General features: G+C 44.5%; 2 protein-coding genes across 4 annotated transcripts; one reads left to right on the top strand and one right to left on the bottom strand.

The window, feature by feature from the left end:
* Window positions 1–322: 322 nt before the first annotated feature.
* RPS18 (ribosomal protein S18) lies at window positions 323–4,649 on the bottom strand. The gene is made up of 6 exons (XM_010949094.3): window positions 4,443–4,649; window positions 3,874–3,972; window positions 951–1,037; window positions 765–866; window positions 567–658; window positions 323–439 (listed from the first exon to the last, which is right to left on the bottom strand). The coding sequence occupies exons 1-6, from the start codon at window positions 4,632–4,634 to the stop codon at window positions 364–366; spliced, it is 648 nt and encodes a 215-aa protein (XP_010947396.2). The 5' UTR covers window positions 4,635–4,649; the 3' UTR covers window positions 323–363.
* On the top strand, window positions 4,615–18,426 carry VPS52 (VPS52 subunit of GARP complex). Of its 3 annotated transcripts, XM_010949095.3 has the most exons (20): window positions 4,615–4,958; window positions 5,788–5,872; window positions 6,024–6,076; window positions 6,251–6,326; window positions 6,515–6,582; window positions 6,886–7,061; window positions 7,457–7,607; window positions 7,940–8,040; window positions 8,151–8,283; window positions 8,425–8,482; window positions 8,843–8,976; window positions 9,390–9,545; window positions 9,977–10,095; window positions 10,353–10,476; window positions 10,776–10,871; window positions 10,972–11,079; window positions 11,303–11,368; window positions 16,971–17,082; window positions 17,299–17,417; window positions 17,623–18,426. In XM_010949095.3, exons 1-20 carry the CDS (start codon window positions 4,869–4,871, stop codon window positions 17,767–17,769), a joined length of 2,172 nt encoding a protein of 723 aa, XP_010947397.1. In that variant the 5' UTR covers window positions 4,615–4,868; the 3' UTR covers window positions 17,770–18,426. The 3 variants fall into 3 exon arrangements, with proteins under 3 accessions (XP_010947397.1, XP_045368198.1, XP_074204579.1); XM_045512242.2 differs by lacking the exon at window positions 6,024–6,076; XM_074348478.1 differs by lacking the exons at window positions 4,615–4,958; window positions 5,788–5,872; window positions 6,024–6,076 and having other exon boundaries at window positions 6,259–6,328; window positions 6,512–6,582.
* The last annotated feature ends 165 nt before the right edge of the window (window positions 18,427–18,591 follow it).

The following is an 18,591-nucleotide window of genomic DNA, read 5'->3' as shown; positions in this document are numbered from 1 at the left end:
TGGCTTGGCTCAGCTACTACACAAGGCACAACATTGCACACGCCAAAACCAAGGAACCTCGTCTTCATACTGGTCAGGGCTCCCCCTCAAGGCTGAGAGTTGCTTATTCCTCCCTCCCACCTTTGAGCGATACACTAGATAAAGGGTTGCTTCCGGTAGGGTGGGGACTAGCAATAGTAAGCTTTAATCAAGACCAAGGACATTGGGTACCTGAGGGGGCAATCAGCTAAGAGAGGGAAAAAGGACCAACAGGGCCCAGCATTACAGCACGTTCCCTATCAGTGTCCCAGAAAAATGGCAAGGACCACAAAGAAGGAAGCCATAAGTGTATAAACTATTTATTAACAGACAACGCCCACAAATTTATTTCTTCTTGGACACACCCACAGTGCGGCCTCGGCGGCCTGTGGTCTTGGTGTGCTGGCCTCGGACACGAAGTCTGCAGGTGAGAAAACAGAAGGGTCACAGGTCATTCACCACACAAAACAAAGATGTAGGAGCAAAGGGAGCATGAGAATTCTCTGGGAGTCCAGGGGCAGGAAGAGATGAGGCCCACCCCCACTCACCCCCAAAAGTGGCGCAGCCCCCTGTGGGCGCGAATCTTCTTCAGCCGCTCCAGGTCTTCACGGAGCTTGTTGTCCAGACCGTTGGCCAGGACCTGGTTTCAGAGACAGTGAGGAATGCTTGTTTCATCCTCTGGCCTATGACCAATTCTAAATGGACACCTTGCCTTACTTTTCTCTAATCTCCATCTCAGTACACACCTGGCTGTACTTCCCATCCTTTACGTCCTTCTGCCTGTTTAAGAACCAGTCTGGGATCTTGTACTGGCGTGGATTCTGCATAATGGTGATCACACGTTCCACCTGGCAGGCAGGACAAGGGTCAGGTCCAGATGGTTCCCCCCTCCAAGGTGGGCCCAACTCGCAGCCCCCCTTCCTTGTCCTTACCTCATCCTCAGTGAGCTCTCCTGCCCTCTTGGTGAGGTCGATGTCTGCTTTCCTCAACACCACGTGGGCATATCTTCGCCCCACACCCTGAGGAGAGGTTTTGGAATTGGAGGAGTCTTATTTTTTGTTTCCTCTCTAGACCCACTATTCAAAAACACACAAAGGTAGGGCCTAAAATAACCTAGTGCCTTAAACTTTCCCTGATACAAAGCTAAAAATTAAACGAAAAAGAATTTTGTTCAGGAGCAGGGCTGGACCAAGAACAGACAACTTAGGGCAGACATCCCTTGAAAACACTACATATATACCATCCAGCATATGCAGCTGTCAATAAATGCTGTTAGACAATGCAGCAACACCAAGAGTGGCACCTCCTGATTTCTGCATCGTGGATGAAGCTGATGCCTTTCAAAGTTGATGTAGCACCAAAGCTGTAAGACTAGGGTGTTCTGAATTAATAGGGTTGATCAAAGGTTAGGACTGTCAGTTGCTCAGTGTCTAAGTCAAAGGGCCACAGGCCATGCATGATCTTTTGGGCAGGTCACTGCATCCCTTTGATCAAAATAAACCAATGCTTAAACCAGTGGCATCATATCACCTACATTGGTACTCCTTGCCACTTGAAGGATGGGGTGCTGGGTTGAATAGCGTTCCACCAAATTTACATCCACCTGGAACCTCAACATGTGACTTTATTTGGAAACAGGATCTTTGCAAATATAGTTAGTTAAAATGAGATCATACTGGATTAGGGTGGGCCTTACAAAAGGATTCTTACAAAAGGATTGGACAGAGATGAGAGAAGGCCATGTGATAAGAGGCAGGACAAGAGTGATGCATCTATAAGATAAACAAACCAAGGACTGTTGTCAACTGAGATGATAGGAGAGGCAAGGTAGGATTCCTAGAGCCTTCAGAGGGAGAATGGTCCTGCTAACACCTCAGTTTTAGATGTCTGGCATGCAGGACCGAGGGATTAAGTTTCTGTTGTTTTAAGCCATCAAGTCTGTTACAAGAGCCCCAGGAAACTAAAATAGATGTTATTTCTTCTCTAAGAAAGTGACCCAGAAGTCAAATTACCAGGAGACTGATCCATAAGAGATTAGGGGCTAAGTCTCTCTCAAATTTAAGTATTTACAGAAGAAATATTACATCTGAAGATTTACTTCAAAATACAGGTGGATAGGGAAGGGTATAGATGAAACAACTTTCCATAAACAAGTTTTAAAAAGTTACTATCAAGCCAAGATTTTTGAAAGCCCTACTTAAGTACTGGCTTGCCAACGCTCTTAGTCCTCCAAATCCCCTTTACTGTCCCCAAGCAGACCATGCTTATTCTCTCCATCCAGAAGAGTATACTACAGGAAACCATCACTTTCTCATCTTTGTAATCCAAGGGCCTGGCCCATGTAGAAGAGTTGATATCAAGTTAGCATTACTTTCCGAATGCATTTAAAGCACTTACTCGTGGGGGCACTGGCATTTTGGCAGGACAAGAGCTCCTTATAAAGAAGGCCAATGGGTACCTCCCGGTCATTGTGAACTCCAACCCCTCCCGTGTTTCCAAATAATCCACAAATGGCAGTTATCATCCTCATTTAGAGGAAGGGCAGAATAGCCAGCCTGAAGGAATAGTTATAAAAAAAAAAAAAGTCTACAAATGGAAGCAAATCAAAGGATCACAGCATAGAATAATCTTGCAGATGTAGATTACTTCTCAATAAATATCCTTTTCTGCTTGTGTCAACTTCAATACCCCACCTTTCCCTGGCCATTAACCTTGCTTTACACCACTCCTTTAACTACATTTTTTGAGGAACCCCTCATACTATTTTCCCTTCCCCCCGGCTACATCTTTCTTCCAATTTCCAAGTACCACATCACTCCCTATTCCAGATCCTTAAGAAAAGACCACCCCCAAGCTTCAGTTCTTTCACCAGAAGAGCCAGCCTTTGCTGACTCTCCATACAATTATCAAAAACCCTAGTACCCAACTATCTCTACAATAACCTTTCCCAGCGATAAGCAATAAAACAAACTATACCAATTTTTTGGTTTCTCAGTGCATGTAAACTATTTACTGAACAACAGCATTGTCTAAAAAGAATATATACCTTAATTAAAAGACACTTTATTACTACGAAGTGCTCACCATCACCTGAGCCTTCAGCAAGTTTTAATCCTTTTGCAATAGGAACACCAAAGATCACTGCTCACAATCACCGTAACAGTGAAAATGTTTGAAATACTGAGAGAATGACCAAAATGTGAGACACACCAAGTGAGCAAATGCTGCTGAAAAACGCCAACAGACTTGCTCAAGATAGGGTTGCCACACACACAAAAACACATTATCTGTGAAGCACAATAAAATGAGTTAAGAAAATATTAAATAAAAGATAATGCCTCTACCTGGAAAGCCAGGTGGTCATTAGCTTGGTTAAGGGGGCTACCTAAGCTTGCACTGATTTAATTCACAAAAACTATCCAAGTACTGGCTCCTGTTTCAACTGTAAAAGGGCAATGACTTACACCTCTGGCATGTGAGTATATGTCCTGTCATGATACAGTGACACCACCCCACCCCCGCTCCCCAACTACAGGTTTCTTCATACTTGGAATCTCTTGGCATTCTCTACTCACCCCTCAAAATGTACAGTTACCCTATTTCCCACACATACCAATTTTGCAGGAAGGGTTACTTTTATGATGCACTGGGGGAAAGGGGCAGAAACCTAATCTAGAATGAACCTCACAAGCTGACTGATGGTTGATGGAAAATATTAGTGAATTCAGGTAGACAACGGAACCCATTCTCCATCCCCTGGGTGTAACATCTTGGCTTGCTCCGAGACTACTCTCTGGCTTTTAACACTTCGACCCAAAGTTTCATTTATATTCTGTAGTCCTTACCCTACTTTACCTTAATTGCAGTGATGGCAAAAGCAATTTTCCGCCGCCCATCGATGTTGGTGTTGAGTACTCGCAAAATGTGCTGGAACTTCTCAGGAATTACTAGAGACTGACAGAGATTGGGAGAGAAATCAGACACCGTCAACTACCGTCAACCCGTAACCTCAAACAAGAGCGTTAAGATGGTCACACAGGGAGCAACGACCTCCTTCACGTTTTCACCACACAGCGAACTCCTCAATCCTGCAAACCGCAGGAACATGAAGTGTTCAGGCTTGGGAAAAACGCAACCTTTGGGAGGGAGCAAGTTGCTCCCAAAAGTACATTGAGTGGCGGAGGCCGAAGGTCCCCACACATGCCCAAGCCTTTCGCCGCTTTCCAGCGCCCGGGGAGTAACTCTTCCTCTGACACCACTCCCCAGAACTGCATGTCTTAGTCGTCCTTTTCCAGGGGCGCGATCCAACTCTCCACACAGAAAGTTGCGTGCCCCTAGAATAGGACGTTCTCGGCCCCCTGACAGTAGACCTTCCCTGCCCCGGTTCCGATGTCGCCGGATACCCGCACAGATTCCAATCTTACCATGGCGGCGGCCCCAGCGACAGCGCGTAGGCCTCCAGTGGAAAAGAGAACAGAAGTGACGTAACAGCCTTTTATAGCTACCAGGCGGAAGAGGCGGAGCGGTCTCTGCGAGGAGCTTCCGGAAACTGCACGAGACTTCTGAGTCCGCTTTGGGCTCCACAACTTCCGGTGCGGTCTCCCTTTAAAGTTCATAAAGTTCTTGGGTGTGAGAGCAACGAAGGTTCCGGGTTGAGATCGTGCTTAAGACTTCCAATTCCCATTTACACTTGGGTGAAGCGGTTACACCTGAAAGGGGAAGGCTGAAGTCAAACAATTTAACTCAAATATCTGGGAACGATTTCGCGCTTTGCAAGACATTCCAGGACTTGGAGTTCCAATCCGCGGAACGGAGTCGCCTGACAGCTGCCGGAAGTGAGGCTGCGCGGAATGGCCGCTGCTGCGACTATGGCCGCAGCCGCCCGGGAGCTGGTGCTGCGGGCCGGGGCCTCAGATATGGAGGAGGAAGAGGGCCCGCTGGTGAGAGCGCAGGGATATTTTTCCTCCAGAGGCTTTTCAGGCCTCCTCACATCAGAAGGGCCTGGGTTGGGTGTAGGCACAAGGTTAGGAGCTCGGCTTCTACCGTTGATGCTACCTGGTCTGGCTCTTCATACCCCTCCCTGGGATCGGACTGGAGCCCGAGCGGGGACCAGAATGGCCGAGACTCAGGTTCTGGGGACACAATTTCAGTTAACCTCCGGATGTTTGGGCAGAAGAGAAGCAATGTAGTGTAAAGGTTAAGAACATGGCTTCTGGAGTCAAACTACCGGGGTTCTAATTCCAGCTCTGCCACTTAAACTTTGTGTGTCTTTGGGCACATTAACTAGCTTTTTTGTGCCAATACTTTCCACACCTATGAAGTGAAGAAAATGAGACCTACTATATAGGGTGTCGGTTAGGAGTAAATGACTTAGTATATGTAAGTTGGCACCTGACATGCAGGTAAACACTGTTAGCTGACATTTCTGGAAAGGCTAGGGCTCCCCAGAGGAATTGTGATAGAACACTTAAGGTAGCAGGAGTCTGGGGATCCTAAATTCAACTGCAATTTCTGCTCTGTTCTCTGCATCTCCTAATTTTCCTCATTTGGTCACTTCGCCCCTTGGTGGGTTGCTTGTCTCCTTGTCATATTCCCTACACATCAGCCCCAACTAGTAGACTGGGTACCCTATGAGACTTATGGGATTTTTTTGACTCAGTACCTACCTATGACCCTAGTAAAAGTCCCTCTCCCCCACTTAAAGCATTGGGGTTTATCCCATTATATTTTGTTCTCCCCCTCTCTTTCCTGTAACCTGCCCCTCTCCAGGGGGGTGGTCCGGGTCTTCAGGAGCCATTGCAACTTGGGGAGTTGGACATCACCTCTGATGAATTCATCCTGGATGAAGTGGATGGTAAGTGATGGCACTGGGTGGATGCAATACTTATAATCTGAGAGGCATAGGGGCCAGAAGTGATAAAGCAGGGGTTGGTGTGCAGATGTTTAATGTTGGGAGAGGGAGCTGTGGAGCTAGCTGAACCCTTATGATAAACTTCTGTTTCCAGTTCACATTCAGGCAAATCTGGAGGATGAGTTAGTAAAGGAAGCTCTTAAAACGGTGAGGCTTTCCACTATACTAATCTGCCCCTCCACCTACCCTCTCCTCAAAGAAAAGAAAACAGTCTCTTGCTCTTAAAATATCACCCTGTCTTACTTTCTAGTCCTTTGTTGATTCTGTCCTAGTGTTCCTTCGCTGACTCTCTCCTGACCTGTAATGTTTATGTTCTCCCAGGGCGTGGATCTCCGGCACTATTCAAAGCAGGTTGAACTGGAGCTACAACAGATTGAGCAGAAATCCATTCGGGATTGTATCCTCTAGCAGAGGAAAAGGGTGGTGTTATTAAGATGGAGATTTTATGGGGTGTGGTGCTGACGTCATGCTGGGGCTGCTATCTTCTTTCTGAGGTTTCTGTCAGCTCGGGGAGAAATTGGAAAGGGCCTGCAAATCTGAGGATCTCTGTTTTCATGATGACACTCCTTGACTTTTGTGGGTCAGATATCCAAGAGAGTGAGAACATAGCTTCTCTGCACAACCAGATCACAGCCTGCGATGCTGTCCTTGAGGTTAGTAACCATGACATGTGACCCCAATAACCCTGAACCAGATCATGGTCGCTAGTACCATTCTTTAGGTCATTAGCCTTAGGTGGGGACAGTTAGAGCCACTTTCAGGGTGACCTAAGCGGCTTTTTTGTTCTTGCTGTCATGACTGATGTTATTTGCTAGTGACCTTTGGGGTACATCTTCCCTTATGACCTGCTGCCCTCATGGACTGATAGATACTGGAGACTACCAAGAAACTTGTGTGACCCACTCATCCCCTACCACCCCAATGGCAATTCAGCAACACTTCTGCCTTCCCCCCAGCGCATGGAGCAGATGTTGGGAGCTTTTCAGAGTGACCTCAGCTCCATCAGCTCTGAGATCCGGACACTGCAGGAACAGTCAGGCGCCATGAATATTCGGCTTCGAAACCGCCAGGCTGTCCGGGGGAAACTGGGGGAGCTTGTCGATGGCCTAGTGGTGCCCTCTGCTCTTGTCACGTGAGTCACCAATCTGAAGGGTCATAATGTCTATAGTAAGTAGATGGGCTGGAGTGACCTACTCTGCTTACCCCGGGGGCCTCCTGGCTCTCAGTCATCAAGTGACTTCCAAAAACTGATCAGTGGATTGACAACCTTTATAACCTTGACCTGTGCTTTAGGCATCAAAGATGAGGGATCATCCAGGGTCAGGCATGTAGTGAGGGGGTCCAAGGCTTACGTGGGCAGTAGGGATGTGTATTTGTCCAGGAACAGAAAACTTTTTCTGTATGTTCCAACTACATGATACAGTGTAAGAATGGAGAAGAGATGGGCTGGATGTAAGGGGTATGTTTTAGAGTCTAGGGATATCTGGGTCTCTCTCCTAACCCATCCCATCCCTCCCTGCTACCCAGGGCAATTCTGGAGGCTCCAGTGACAGAGCCCAGGTTCCTGGAGCAGCTGCAGGAACTGGATGCCAAGGCAGCTGCAGTCCGAGAGCAGGAGGCTAGAGGGACAGCGGCCTGTGCAGACGTCAGAGGCGTTCTTGACCGGCTCCGGGTCAAGGTCGGGGGTGGGGGTGGATACCCCTGAGACCACGAGAACCAGCCTCCCTGAGATGTACACCCTTGGATTTCCCTGGCAGAGCTCATTCTCACATCTCTGGGTTTCCCTGAAAGTCATTGTTTTTCTTTAATGGAGATACTGGGGATTGAACCTAGAACCTCATGCATGCTAAGCATGTGCTCTGCCACCGAGCTATACCCTCCCCACCTTAAGAAATATTGAAGAGATATTCTCTACTCTTCCCCCTATATTCAAGATTTGTTACTTCCCTAATGCTGCCCAGACTGAGAAGTTTGCAGCTTCATGCCCTGTGTTTGGTCCCCCGTGCCTAGGCAGTGACGAAGATCCGGGAGTTCATCCTTCAGAAGATTTATTCCTTCAGAAAACCCATGACCAACTATCAGATCCCCCAGACGGCCCTGCTGAAGTACAGGTCACCACCAGAAGGAAGGGCTTGGGATGGCCTCTGAGCTTTTGAGCAACCCAGCGTGCTGTCTGGTGTCTTGGGCAGGCAGGGAGACTGACTGGTCCCGACCCCTGCAGGTTCTTCTATCAGTTCCTGCTGGGCAATGAACGAGCAACAGCGAAGGAGATCAGGGACGAATACGTGGAGACGCTGAGCAAGATCTACCTGTCTTACTACCGCTCTTACCTGGGGCGGCTCATGAAGGTGCAGGTGAGGCCACAGAGGGAGAAGTATTCCGGGGCACCTGGGCTGGGCAGAGGGGCAGCCACTGGGCAACGGGGGACAATATAAAGAGAAATTTTTTTTTGTCGAGCTTTTTGAAGCCATGGTTACCAGTTCTCTTTTCACTAGTATGAGGAAGTCGCTGAGAAGGATGATCTAATGGGCGTGGAAGATACAGCAAAGAAAGATATCCTGGAGCTGAGGAGCCCTCATGCCAGGCCTGGGGAGTGAGGGGGCTCCTGGCTCCAGCCTCCAGCCTCCAAGGCTTTGCTGCTTACCTTTTTCTGTGAGAACAAAACCTCTGAGAATGATTAAAGGCTGTGGCCACCCTCTCCAGAAAAATGCACAGATGATTTTGACACATCAGTTTGCATGTGATGTCAGGGGGTGTAGAGGGTTCTACAGATGTAGGTAAAATGGGGTCCTGGTACTGGGAAAGAGGGGCACCTAGGCTGTGTTTGGCTGCCAGGGGTCCCTGGAGGTCCTGAGTCTTTGATCTTCCATTACGGTTGTAATCTTATTGTTTTCCTTGACTTGGAGCCTTCACGATTCTTCTCAAAACCATCCCTCCGCAGCAGGAACACCATCTTCACCCTGGGGACCCGTGGCTCTGTCATCTCCCCCACTGAACTGGAGGCACCCATCCTCGTGCCCCATACCGCCCAGCGGGGAGAACAGCGGGTAGGGGGAGGAACAAGCTTCAGTCAGGAGAGGGACTCTGAGGCCAGACCTCAGGGTCGAGCCCTGCAGGCCCCTGTGTGAATCCCCTTCTCCAGTCACCCCAGTGTCCTGTGATGAGAAGAGGGTTGGGACCCTTGACTTAGGGTGCGCAGAGGAGGGAGGCTGGCAAGGGGAATGACGTGTCATGAGGCAGGTGTGAGGTGGATGCAGGAGCAGCAGCTGCAGATGTGGGTGAGCTCTTTTGTCCGTTCTCCCCCGATGTCTTCTGTATCCATTGAGGATGCTCTTTTGCAGCCTGGGTGTGGCTTGGATGCGGAGGGTCTCTTGAGCTCTCATTACCCAGGTTTGCTGATTTTCCAGCCACATCCAGGGGAGTCAGTATTGGGGTCCATCCCTTCTGTCTCTCTTCCTAGTATCCTTTTGAGGCCCTCTTCCGCAGCCAGCACTACGCCCTCCTGGACAACTCCTGCCGCGAATATCTTTTCATTTGTGAATTCTTTGTTGTGTCCGGCCCAGCTGCACACGACCTCTTCCATTCTGTCATGGGCCGTACACTCAACATGACCCTGGTAAGCTCCCTAGGCCCCGTGCTCTTAGGCTTCTCTGTCCCCAGTCCTCGTCAGCACCGCAATGAGGTCATAGCTCTGGTGGTACTGAAACCAGGATCCCCTCGTTCCAAAATGCATATGCCTCATACTGTGTGACTGTCCATCAAAGCTTGGGGTCTCTGAGGTTATCCCTCCTGCTGATCCACACCTAGGCTATAGCACCTGAAAACTCAGGGGCCCCTTGGTGCTCAGCCCTGAATTCTGCTATGATGGGCTTGTGATCATAGATCTGGTGAGCAAGGCAGTGGACAGGGAAGGAGGGAGCATTTCCCTCTCAGATCTCCACCCACCTCAGGACTGCATCCCTAAAGGAGTGCATTTGTCTGTGGCCACTGGGAAGGACAAAGTAACAAATGCTCTCTTCCCATCCTCTGCCTGTTCCTAAATCACAGAAACACCTGGAGTCCTATCTGGCTGACTGTTACGACGCCATTGCTGTTTTTCTCTGTATCCACATTGTCCTCCGATTCCGCAACATTGCAGCCAAGAGGGATGTTCCCGCTCTAGACAGGTCACTGAATTCTGGTCCTTGACGCCCCACTGGCCTTGAACTCTTGGTCTCATACAAGCCTGCCCTGACCCTTGGGCTCCTCCTGACCGGACACCATTGACCCTGCTGCTTTCAGACTTACTGTTCACACCCACTCCTACCTCCACCAGCCGTTAACCTTTGATCAGGGTTCCCATATGCACACCTGACCCCTAGCCCTGCCCACCATCCCCCCATATTCCTTGCCGGCTGATCTCTGATTCTGATTAAGCCCACAGGTACTGGGAACAGGTGCTTGCCTTGCTGTGGCCACGGTTTGAACTGATCCTGGAGATGAATGTCCAGAGCGTCCGAAGCACTGACCCTCAGCGCCTTGGGGGGCTGGATACTCGGCCTCACTATGTGAGGGAGGGCAAGGGTAACAGAAGGATTATTGAAAGGCAGGGCTCTGAGCTTCACTGTGGGGGTTGCCCAGCTTCACAGTGGAGTCATGGGCCTGGCTGGAAATTTCCAGGGCCCCACACTGTGTGAGGGGCAGTCGAAGAGTGTGGTCAGACTCAGGGGGGTTGGGCACTGTTGGTAGAAGGGGTTGGAGGCCGGAGTCCCACAGAGGTTATTTGGCCAGCTTCAACGGATTTGGGGGGTTGTGTTGGTTGGGCCGGGGGTTGGTGTGATTTTTCTTCCCATCTTCTTTCTCCCAGATCACACGCCGATATGCAGAGTTCTCCTCTGCTCTTGTCAGCATCAACCAGACCATTCCCAACGAACGGACGATGCAGCTGCTGGGCCAGCTCCAGGTGAGAGGAGGGCGGGAGAGGTTTCCCAGGTGGGCTGGATTGCGGGGATGGGCCACACGCCCTTGCCCCCTGAGTCACCTCCCCCTTTCGGCTTTTTCAGGTGGAAGTGGAGAATTTTGTCCTCCGAGTGGCAGCTGAGTTCTCCTCGAGGAAGGAGCAGCTTGTGTTTCTGATCAACAACTATGACATGATGCTGGGTGTGCTGATGGTAACAGACCCATTCTCCCTGTCTCCCTACCCAGACAATTCAGGGTCCCCCCACTGCTCTGTGAACTCCGCGAGAACGAGGATTATGTTGACCTCATTCAGTGTCTTATTCTTGGAGTCTGGCACAGTGTCTGGCTCCCACAATAAATGTGGAAGGAAGGGGATGTTCTAATGTGAAGGGCAGCTTCTCCCCAAACTTGAGATTTCCCTTTGTCCTCCCTTAGGAACGGGCAGCAGATGACAGCAAAGAGGTTGAAAGTTTCCAGCAGCTGCTCAATGCTCGGACACAGGTAGAGGTGTGGGGACAAGGAAAGGGACAGTCCTGTGTGTGTTTTTAGTTTGTGTGTGTGTGTGTTTGTGTGTAGGGAGTGGCAGTTAGTGGACTCAGATAAACAGAATTGGCATTACTAAAACTTGGGTCACAACATGCTGTCATTATTGGGCTATTTTTATTTTCCTTTGTAATTTTCTTAGTGATGTAGATATCCATGAACCCACCACATACTTTGGCAACAACCAACATCGAAGTATGAATTCCTCTTCACCCCATCTCCCTGCCTTTCTCACAGAGGGCACCTATGGGCCTAAATCTTGTGTTTCTTATGCCCTTGCTTTTAAAAATACAGGTATAGGTATGCTGAAACAACAATTAGTTTGGTTTTTGAGTGTCATAAAAACAGAATCACAGGATTATTTCATGCATAATTTTTCTAGTGTTATGTCGTTGCGTATGGTTGTAGCTTATTCTTTTTCACTACTGTATACTGTCACGTAATGTGAATATAACATGTTCTCCTGTAAGTGGTCATTTGTATTATTTCCAGTTTCTTGCTACCATGAGCATTATTTTATGAAGAATTCTGTCTTTTAGCACACATAGATGGTAGGTAAATTTTAACAAAGCTCTCTTGGAAGTAGGAGTAGGCTTGCTGCATATGGGATATGCCAGTATTCTCCTTTATGAGACAATGTCAAATTGTTTTCCTAAGTGGTTGAACCAATTTATTCCTTATCTGCAATATATAAGAATTCTCATTGAGTCGTATTTTCTCCACCACATGACATATCAGACTATCTTTGTCATTCTGATAGGTATCTCATTGGGATCTTAATTTGCACTTTCCTGATTACTAATATAATTGAGCATCATTTCAAATGTTAAGTAGCCGTACACATTTTTCTTTTCTGTAAAACATCTGTTATAGTATTTGACCTTTTAAAAATTGGGTTGTTTACGTTTTTTTTTTTTGATTTATAAGAGTTCTTAATATATTTTATATTTATCTACATAACCTTTTTGTTGATTATATAGATTGCAGATACATTTCCGTATGTGTTTTATCTTTTTGCTTTTTTTATGTTATCTTTAGGTGAACAGAAATTTCTAAGTGTAATATGACTGAATTTATTAATCTCTATTTTTATTGTCTTAAGAAATCTCTGATTACCTGAGTCAGAAAAACATTATACTATGTTTTGGAGTATGTTTGTAGTCTTAATATTGTAAAATTTTGCTTTTTACTTTTAAGTACTTTTGAAATTTACCTAAATATACCTAGAATTTATTTTTGTGTATGATGTGTGATTGGAATCTAACTCAGTTTTTTCTATTTGGATAATGATTGGCCCTGAACAATTTATAGGAAGCCCCTTTCTTACCCTACTTGGTCAGCAGTCCTTCTCTGTCACATAGTAAAACTCCACAAATGTGTATGTCTTGCCTCTATTCTGTTCTGTTGATCAGTTTGTCTACCCTGCAGTACAGTTTTAATTATGCTTCTAGGGCAAATTCTCCTGCCTTCTTTTTCATCATTATCTTGAGTATTATTGGCCTCTTGATTTTTCATGTGAATTTTATGATCAGCTTGTAAGTTTTCACATTTAAAAAAAGCCCATTAAGGATTTTGGTTGGAATTGCATTGGTTAATTTGAAAGAATTGACACTTTATGATATTGAAACTTCCTGTCCATGAACATGGGCTCGCTCTCCATTTTTTAAAAATTTTATTTTTGCGGGGGCAGGTAGTTAGGTTTGCTTATTTATTTGTTTTTAGAGGAGATACTGGGGATCGAACCCAGGACGTCATGCGTGCTAAGCATGTGCTCTACCACTTGAGCTATATACCCTCCCCCTTGTTATTTTATTTTATTTTATTTTATTTATTTTATTTTATTTATTTTATTTTATTTTATTTTATTTCTCTCCATTTTTTAAGTTATTCTGTAATGTCTTTTGAGAACCTTTTATACTTTTCAGTGCAGAGACATTGCAAATCTTTTGTTAGAGTTGTTCCTGGCTAGATGTACTATGTAGATTTAGTCCTACTAGGAATAAGTAAATCCTTCCTTATCCTTTGCCTTTGATTTCTTATGTCTTTAATCCCTTTCTGTTCTGGCCAGGACCTCTGTGACAGAGTTGAATAGTTGAATAAAGGGTAACAGTGAGAACCCTTATCCTGTTGCTGAGTTTAAAAGAAATACTTTAATCATTTTCCCATTAACAGTAATGTGGCTATAGGGTTTTTTGGTAGATGCCCTTTATCAGGTTAGGAAAATTCCTTTTAATCCTTCATGTGCTAGGAGTTATTATTGTGGTTATTCTACTTGGAATAAATCTACCTTTATTGAGGAATAATTACTAGGAATAATACTAGGAATTGCTGGGAATAATGACTACATTTTTTTCTAATTGTTTGGACTTTCTACTCTATTCTTTTAGAATCTGTCCTTTAAATAAATTGTTGTTCCTTAAATATTAAAAAAAATTTACTTGTTTGAACTGGTGTACAGAAGTGCTGTTGATTTTTGTATATTGATTATGTAGCCAGCCACCTTCCTAAGTTATTTCTAATAACGTTTCTGTGTGTTTCTGTGTAGGCATTCATCATTTACAAGTTGTGACAATTGCAGTTCTTCCTTTCTGACCCTTATGTCTTTAATTTATTATTACTGCACTGACCAGTACCTCCAGTACAAAGCTGAATAGTTGCATAGAAGTGGTGATAGTAAGAACCCTTTTCTCTTCCTAGTTTTAAAAGGAATTCTTTCATCATTTCCTCATTAAGAGTAATGTTGTTGTAGGTTTTTTATAGATCTCTTTTATCAGGTGAAGAAAATTCCTTTCACTCCTTGGGATGCCAAGAGTTATTATTTTTTAAAATTACAATTTTCTTTTTAAAATTAATATTTTTAAAAATATAAGTGAGTATTGAATTTTTAATCAAGAATGTATGCTTTTTCTGTAATTGGTGAGGTAATCATAGTTCATTTAAAAATCTATTATGTGGTATATAACATTTATAGATTTTACAGTGTTAAACCATTCTGGATTTGGTCTAATTTGTTTAGGATTTTGCTTCTCTGTACATAGGTGAGATTGGCCTGTGATTTTCTTTTCTTCTACTGTCCTCATGTGGTTTGGGTACCAAAGTCATACTGGATTTATAGAAGGAGGTGAAAAGGAAGTTTTCCTTCTGAAAGATTTTAAGATTGAAACGATCTCTTCCTTGAAGATTTCCTAGAACTTGCCAGCAGAAGCATTCAGGAAGTTTCAAAACTATGAAATTCCCTCTAAATACTGCTTTTATTGAATTCTATAAGTTTGAATATGTAGCATTTTTATTATCATTCAGTTCTAAGAATTTTTTTATTTTAATTGTATCTTCTTCAATCTGTGAGATTTTGAGTGTTTTAAAATTTCCAAAAGCAGTTTTCTTACTTCTCTTTTTTGTTATTAATGTCTAACTTAATTGCATTGTGAATGGAGAATGTGGTTTTTTGGTACTGAACATTTGAAATTTGAAAAATTTTTGAAATTTGTTTAGATTTGCTTGTGGCCTAGTACATGATCAACTTTTGTAAATGTTCCATGTGTGTTTGAGAACATGGGTTTTTTTTAAATTTTCAGGTGTGGAAGTCAGACTCTTTAATTGTGTTGATCACATTATCTAAAATATTTACTAATTTTTTGTTTACTATCAATAGTTGAGAGAGATGTTTTGATATTCATAAATTTATCATTATTCACAGCAGTTTTATCAGATTTTGCTTTATATGGTTTCAGCTTATTTTATCTAAATTCTTAAAAGTTTAGAATTATTAGATCTTGCTAGTGACTTGAAGAATTTGTCACTATATGACACATCTTAGCCCTAATAATTTTGTCTTGAAACCTATTATATCTGATATTAACAGCTCTGCCAGTTTTATTTTGGTAATATTTGCCTGTTTATTTCTTTTTTTTTTCCTTTCAGCCTTTCTATGTTTTCACTTTTTAAGTCTTTTAAAAATGGCATATAGCTGGAATTTAAAAAAAAATCTAATTGGATTATCTCTGCCCTTTGGTTTATTTTTTAAATTCATTTATGTTTATTATGATTAATGTTACATTGGGACTTTTTCCTACCATCTTTAGTTTTCTTTTTTGTCTCGTGTCTTTTGTGCTTCTCGCCTTTGTTTTTCTTACTATTTATTTTTTTCCTCCTAATTTAGATTTTGTATTCCATTCTTTTAGAAAATGGCCTTTAAATTTTACCTTGCATATTTAGCTTAACATCTAAATTTAATATTTAACCCCTATCTCAAACAATATGTAGATTTTAAAGCATTTAAAATGTTTTAATGCTCCAATCACCCCTCCCCCTTCTGTCTTCCATGCTAATTATTGACCAGTATTTTATTTCTGTCTTCCTTTTAATTGTTGCTATCTTCTAGTGATACCTTCCATTTGGCCTTCCCTGCATGTTTCCCTGTTTATTTGCCCACCATTCCTTTTTAGAACTCAGATTATCTTTTGGGGATCATTTTCCTTCTTCCTAAAATAGCTCTTTTAGAAATTCCTTTATGAAAGTTTGTTGGTAGTAAACCTTGTTTTTGTTTTTATATAAATGTATTTCACCTTTGTTAGGAAAGAATAGTTTTGCTGGCTTACTGTCAAATTCTAAGGAGTTATTTTCTCTCAACATTTAGAAGATTTTCCACTGTTGGCTTAAATTGTTGCAGTGAAGAAGTCTACTGTTGTTCTAATTTTTGTTCCTTTGAAGCAGTCTCTTCTCTCTGACTGCTCTTTAAGTTCTCCTCGTTTTCTTTGGTATTCTGAAGTTTTACCACAATATGTCTAGATGTGTGTTTCTCTTTATTTCTTTAAGTTGATACCTTGTTGGTTTCCTGGTCTTTGAATTTAGTTTTTTCATTAATTTGGGGAAATTCACAGCCAGCATCTTTTTAAATATTGCTTTTCCTTCATTCTTTCTTCGATTCTGTGCTCTGATTAGTTGTAGGTTAAACTTTCTCATTCTGTTCTCTCTTTTTAGTAAATAAACATGTAATTAGATGAGAAAGGAAGCTGTTGTCCTCGCCCGCACAGTTAGGTGACCAGAGAGAATGTCAGCTCTGCCTTCTGAAGTGCAATTCTCTAGACTCTCTGATCCCATGAAGATGTGCTTAAACCAGCGGCCTTTGATAATAGCTGGAAGATGCCATCCACCTAGGTCCGCACTGGCACCTCTTTGAGGTTCTCATGAGAGACTCAAGTCTTAGCATCCCAGCTCGAGGCTGGCATCAGACTCAGCTTCCCGATAGCAGGATTGCATGGCCATCTACCTTCTGATAGCCCTGTGTGTGCCAGTTGTCTCCTTCTCTGGTTCCAGCCCTCTGCTCCCAGCCCATTTTTTTTTTTAATGAAATTAAAAAAATTTTTTATGAGGAGGGTAATCTTTGGAGATTTCCCCAACCTCTTGTGAGACTAACAGTGTCTTAAAGTATATGACCTTTCCAGCATTTAGCTGTTCCATGATGGGAATGTTGTAAGGACCTAGTTGTTCATGATGACAGAATTGGGAAAGTCCGCTGACACCAGAATACTCAACTCTGTATGTGTGTGTGTTTCTACAGGAGTTCATTGAAGAGTTGCTGTCTCCCCCTTTTGGGGGTTTGGTGGCATTTGTGAAGGAAGCTGAGGCTTTGATTGAGCGTGGACAAGCTGAACGACTTCGAGGGGAAGAAGGTAGGAGGGTGGTGTGGTAGTGGTGGGGTCAGTGGAAAGCTGAGCAGAAAAGAAAAATTTGAGGATGCAGATTACATGGGAGGGTGTAGAGCAGGAAAGAGTAGGTGGGGAGAACACTAGAAAAGAGGGGATGCCTGATGAGGACGCCTGTGCCTTGGGGAGGACTTGGAGGGATCAAATATCACTTAGCCATAATCTCTTTCTTCCTGTTGTCAGCCCGGGTTACTCAGCTGATCCGTGGCTTTGGTAGTTCCTGGAAATCATCGGTGGAGTCTCTAAGTCAGGATGTAATGCGGAGTTTCACCAACTTCAGAAATGGAACCAGTATCATCCAGGTGATCTGCACCTCCCCGTCCCCACTCCCACCCCACCCCATCACTCATTTTTCCCCCTTTTCTCTGGGCTCAGAATCATACAAGTGACCCTTGATCTTCAACTACCAGCTGTGCCCAGAGTTCTGGATGAGCCCTAACCTGATTCCTGATCATCACCCTTAGCACCACCCCACAGTCTCATCCCTCTGTGACTTTCTCTGACCAGGGAGCGCTGACCCAGCTGATACAGCTCTATCATCGTTTCCACCGGGTGCTGTCTCAGCCCCAGCTCCGAGCCCTCCCTGCCCGGGCTGAGCTCATCAACATCCACCACCTCATGGTGGAGCTCAAGAAGCACAAGCCCAACTTCTAATGTGCCGGACCTGGGAGTCACCAGCCCTCTCGATGGCCTTCTGTACCCCTTCCCATGCCCTTCGTTACCTGGGGTCCCCCTTCCAATTTTCCACTTGCCTCCCGGGTCCTTGACATGCCTGAGCCTGCCTTCATTGCCAGGATCCTGCCTCATCAGGATAAGCTGGATCCCCTTGGCTTTCTGACTCTGTGTCTTCAGGTTTCCCAGAACCACTTCCCCTTGAGCTTCCAAAATGACCTTTATTATTTTTCCCATTTTGTCATTCCCTTCCTTCCCCCGACTGTCCCACACCCAAGGCTCTTTTCTTCTTCCAGTCAAACTTTCATTGCCACAATCTCTTGTTCATTCAGCTCTTATCACCATGTCGTGAGGTGTGACACCTCAACTCTTGGAATTGGTTTGGTAAGGGGAGACTGCCTCATAATGGTTGGGGTTTTTTTGTTTGTTTGTTTTTTCATTCAATGTGGTTTCGTTTCTTTTTTTTTTTTTTTTTAATGGAGGTACTGGGGATTGAACCCAGGACCTTGTGCATGCTAAGCATGCTCAAAGTGGTTTCATGTCTGTAGCTTTTTGACCTGAGATCTCAGCAACTTGAACACTAACCAGTCCTCTCCAAGGTCAGTCTGCAGAAAACAATAAATATTTAATATGATATAACACTCTTCTCCCATTTCCTTTCTCCTTCCTCCTGGGACCTTCAAGTAGCCTCGTCTCTGCTCCAGGGTCACCTTTGCTCTCTACTTCCTGGGCCTACATCCCTTCTGGTGGGTGTCCAGAAAATAGGGGCACACAGTAACCTCTAACCTCTAGCTGCTTCAGGCC

The sequence above is a fragment of the Camelus bactrianus genome, chromosome 20 (assembly GCF_048773025.1).
Source record: "Camelus bactrianus isolate YW-2024 breed Bactrian camel chromosome 20, ASM4877302v1, whole genome shotgun sequence".
NCBI lineage: Eukaryota > Metazoa > Chordata > Mammalia > Artiodactyla > Camelidae > Camelus > Camelus bactrianus.
This window is presented reverse-complemented; position numbering and strand designations above follow the sequence as displayed.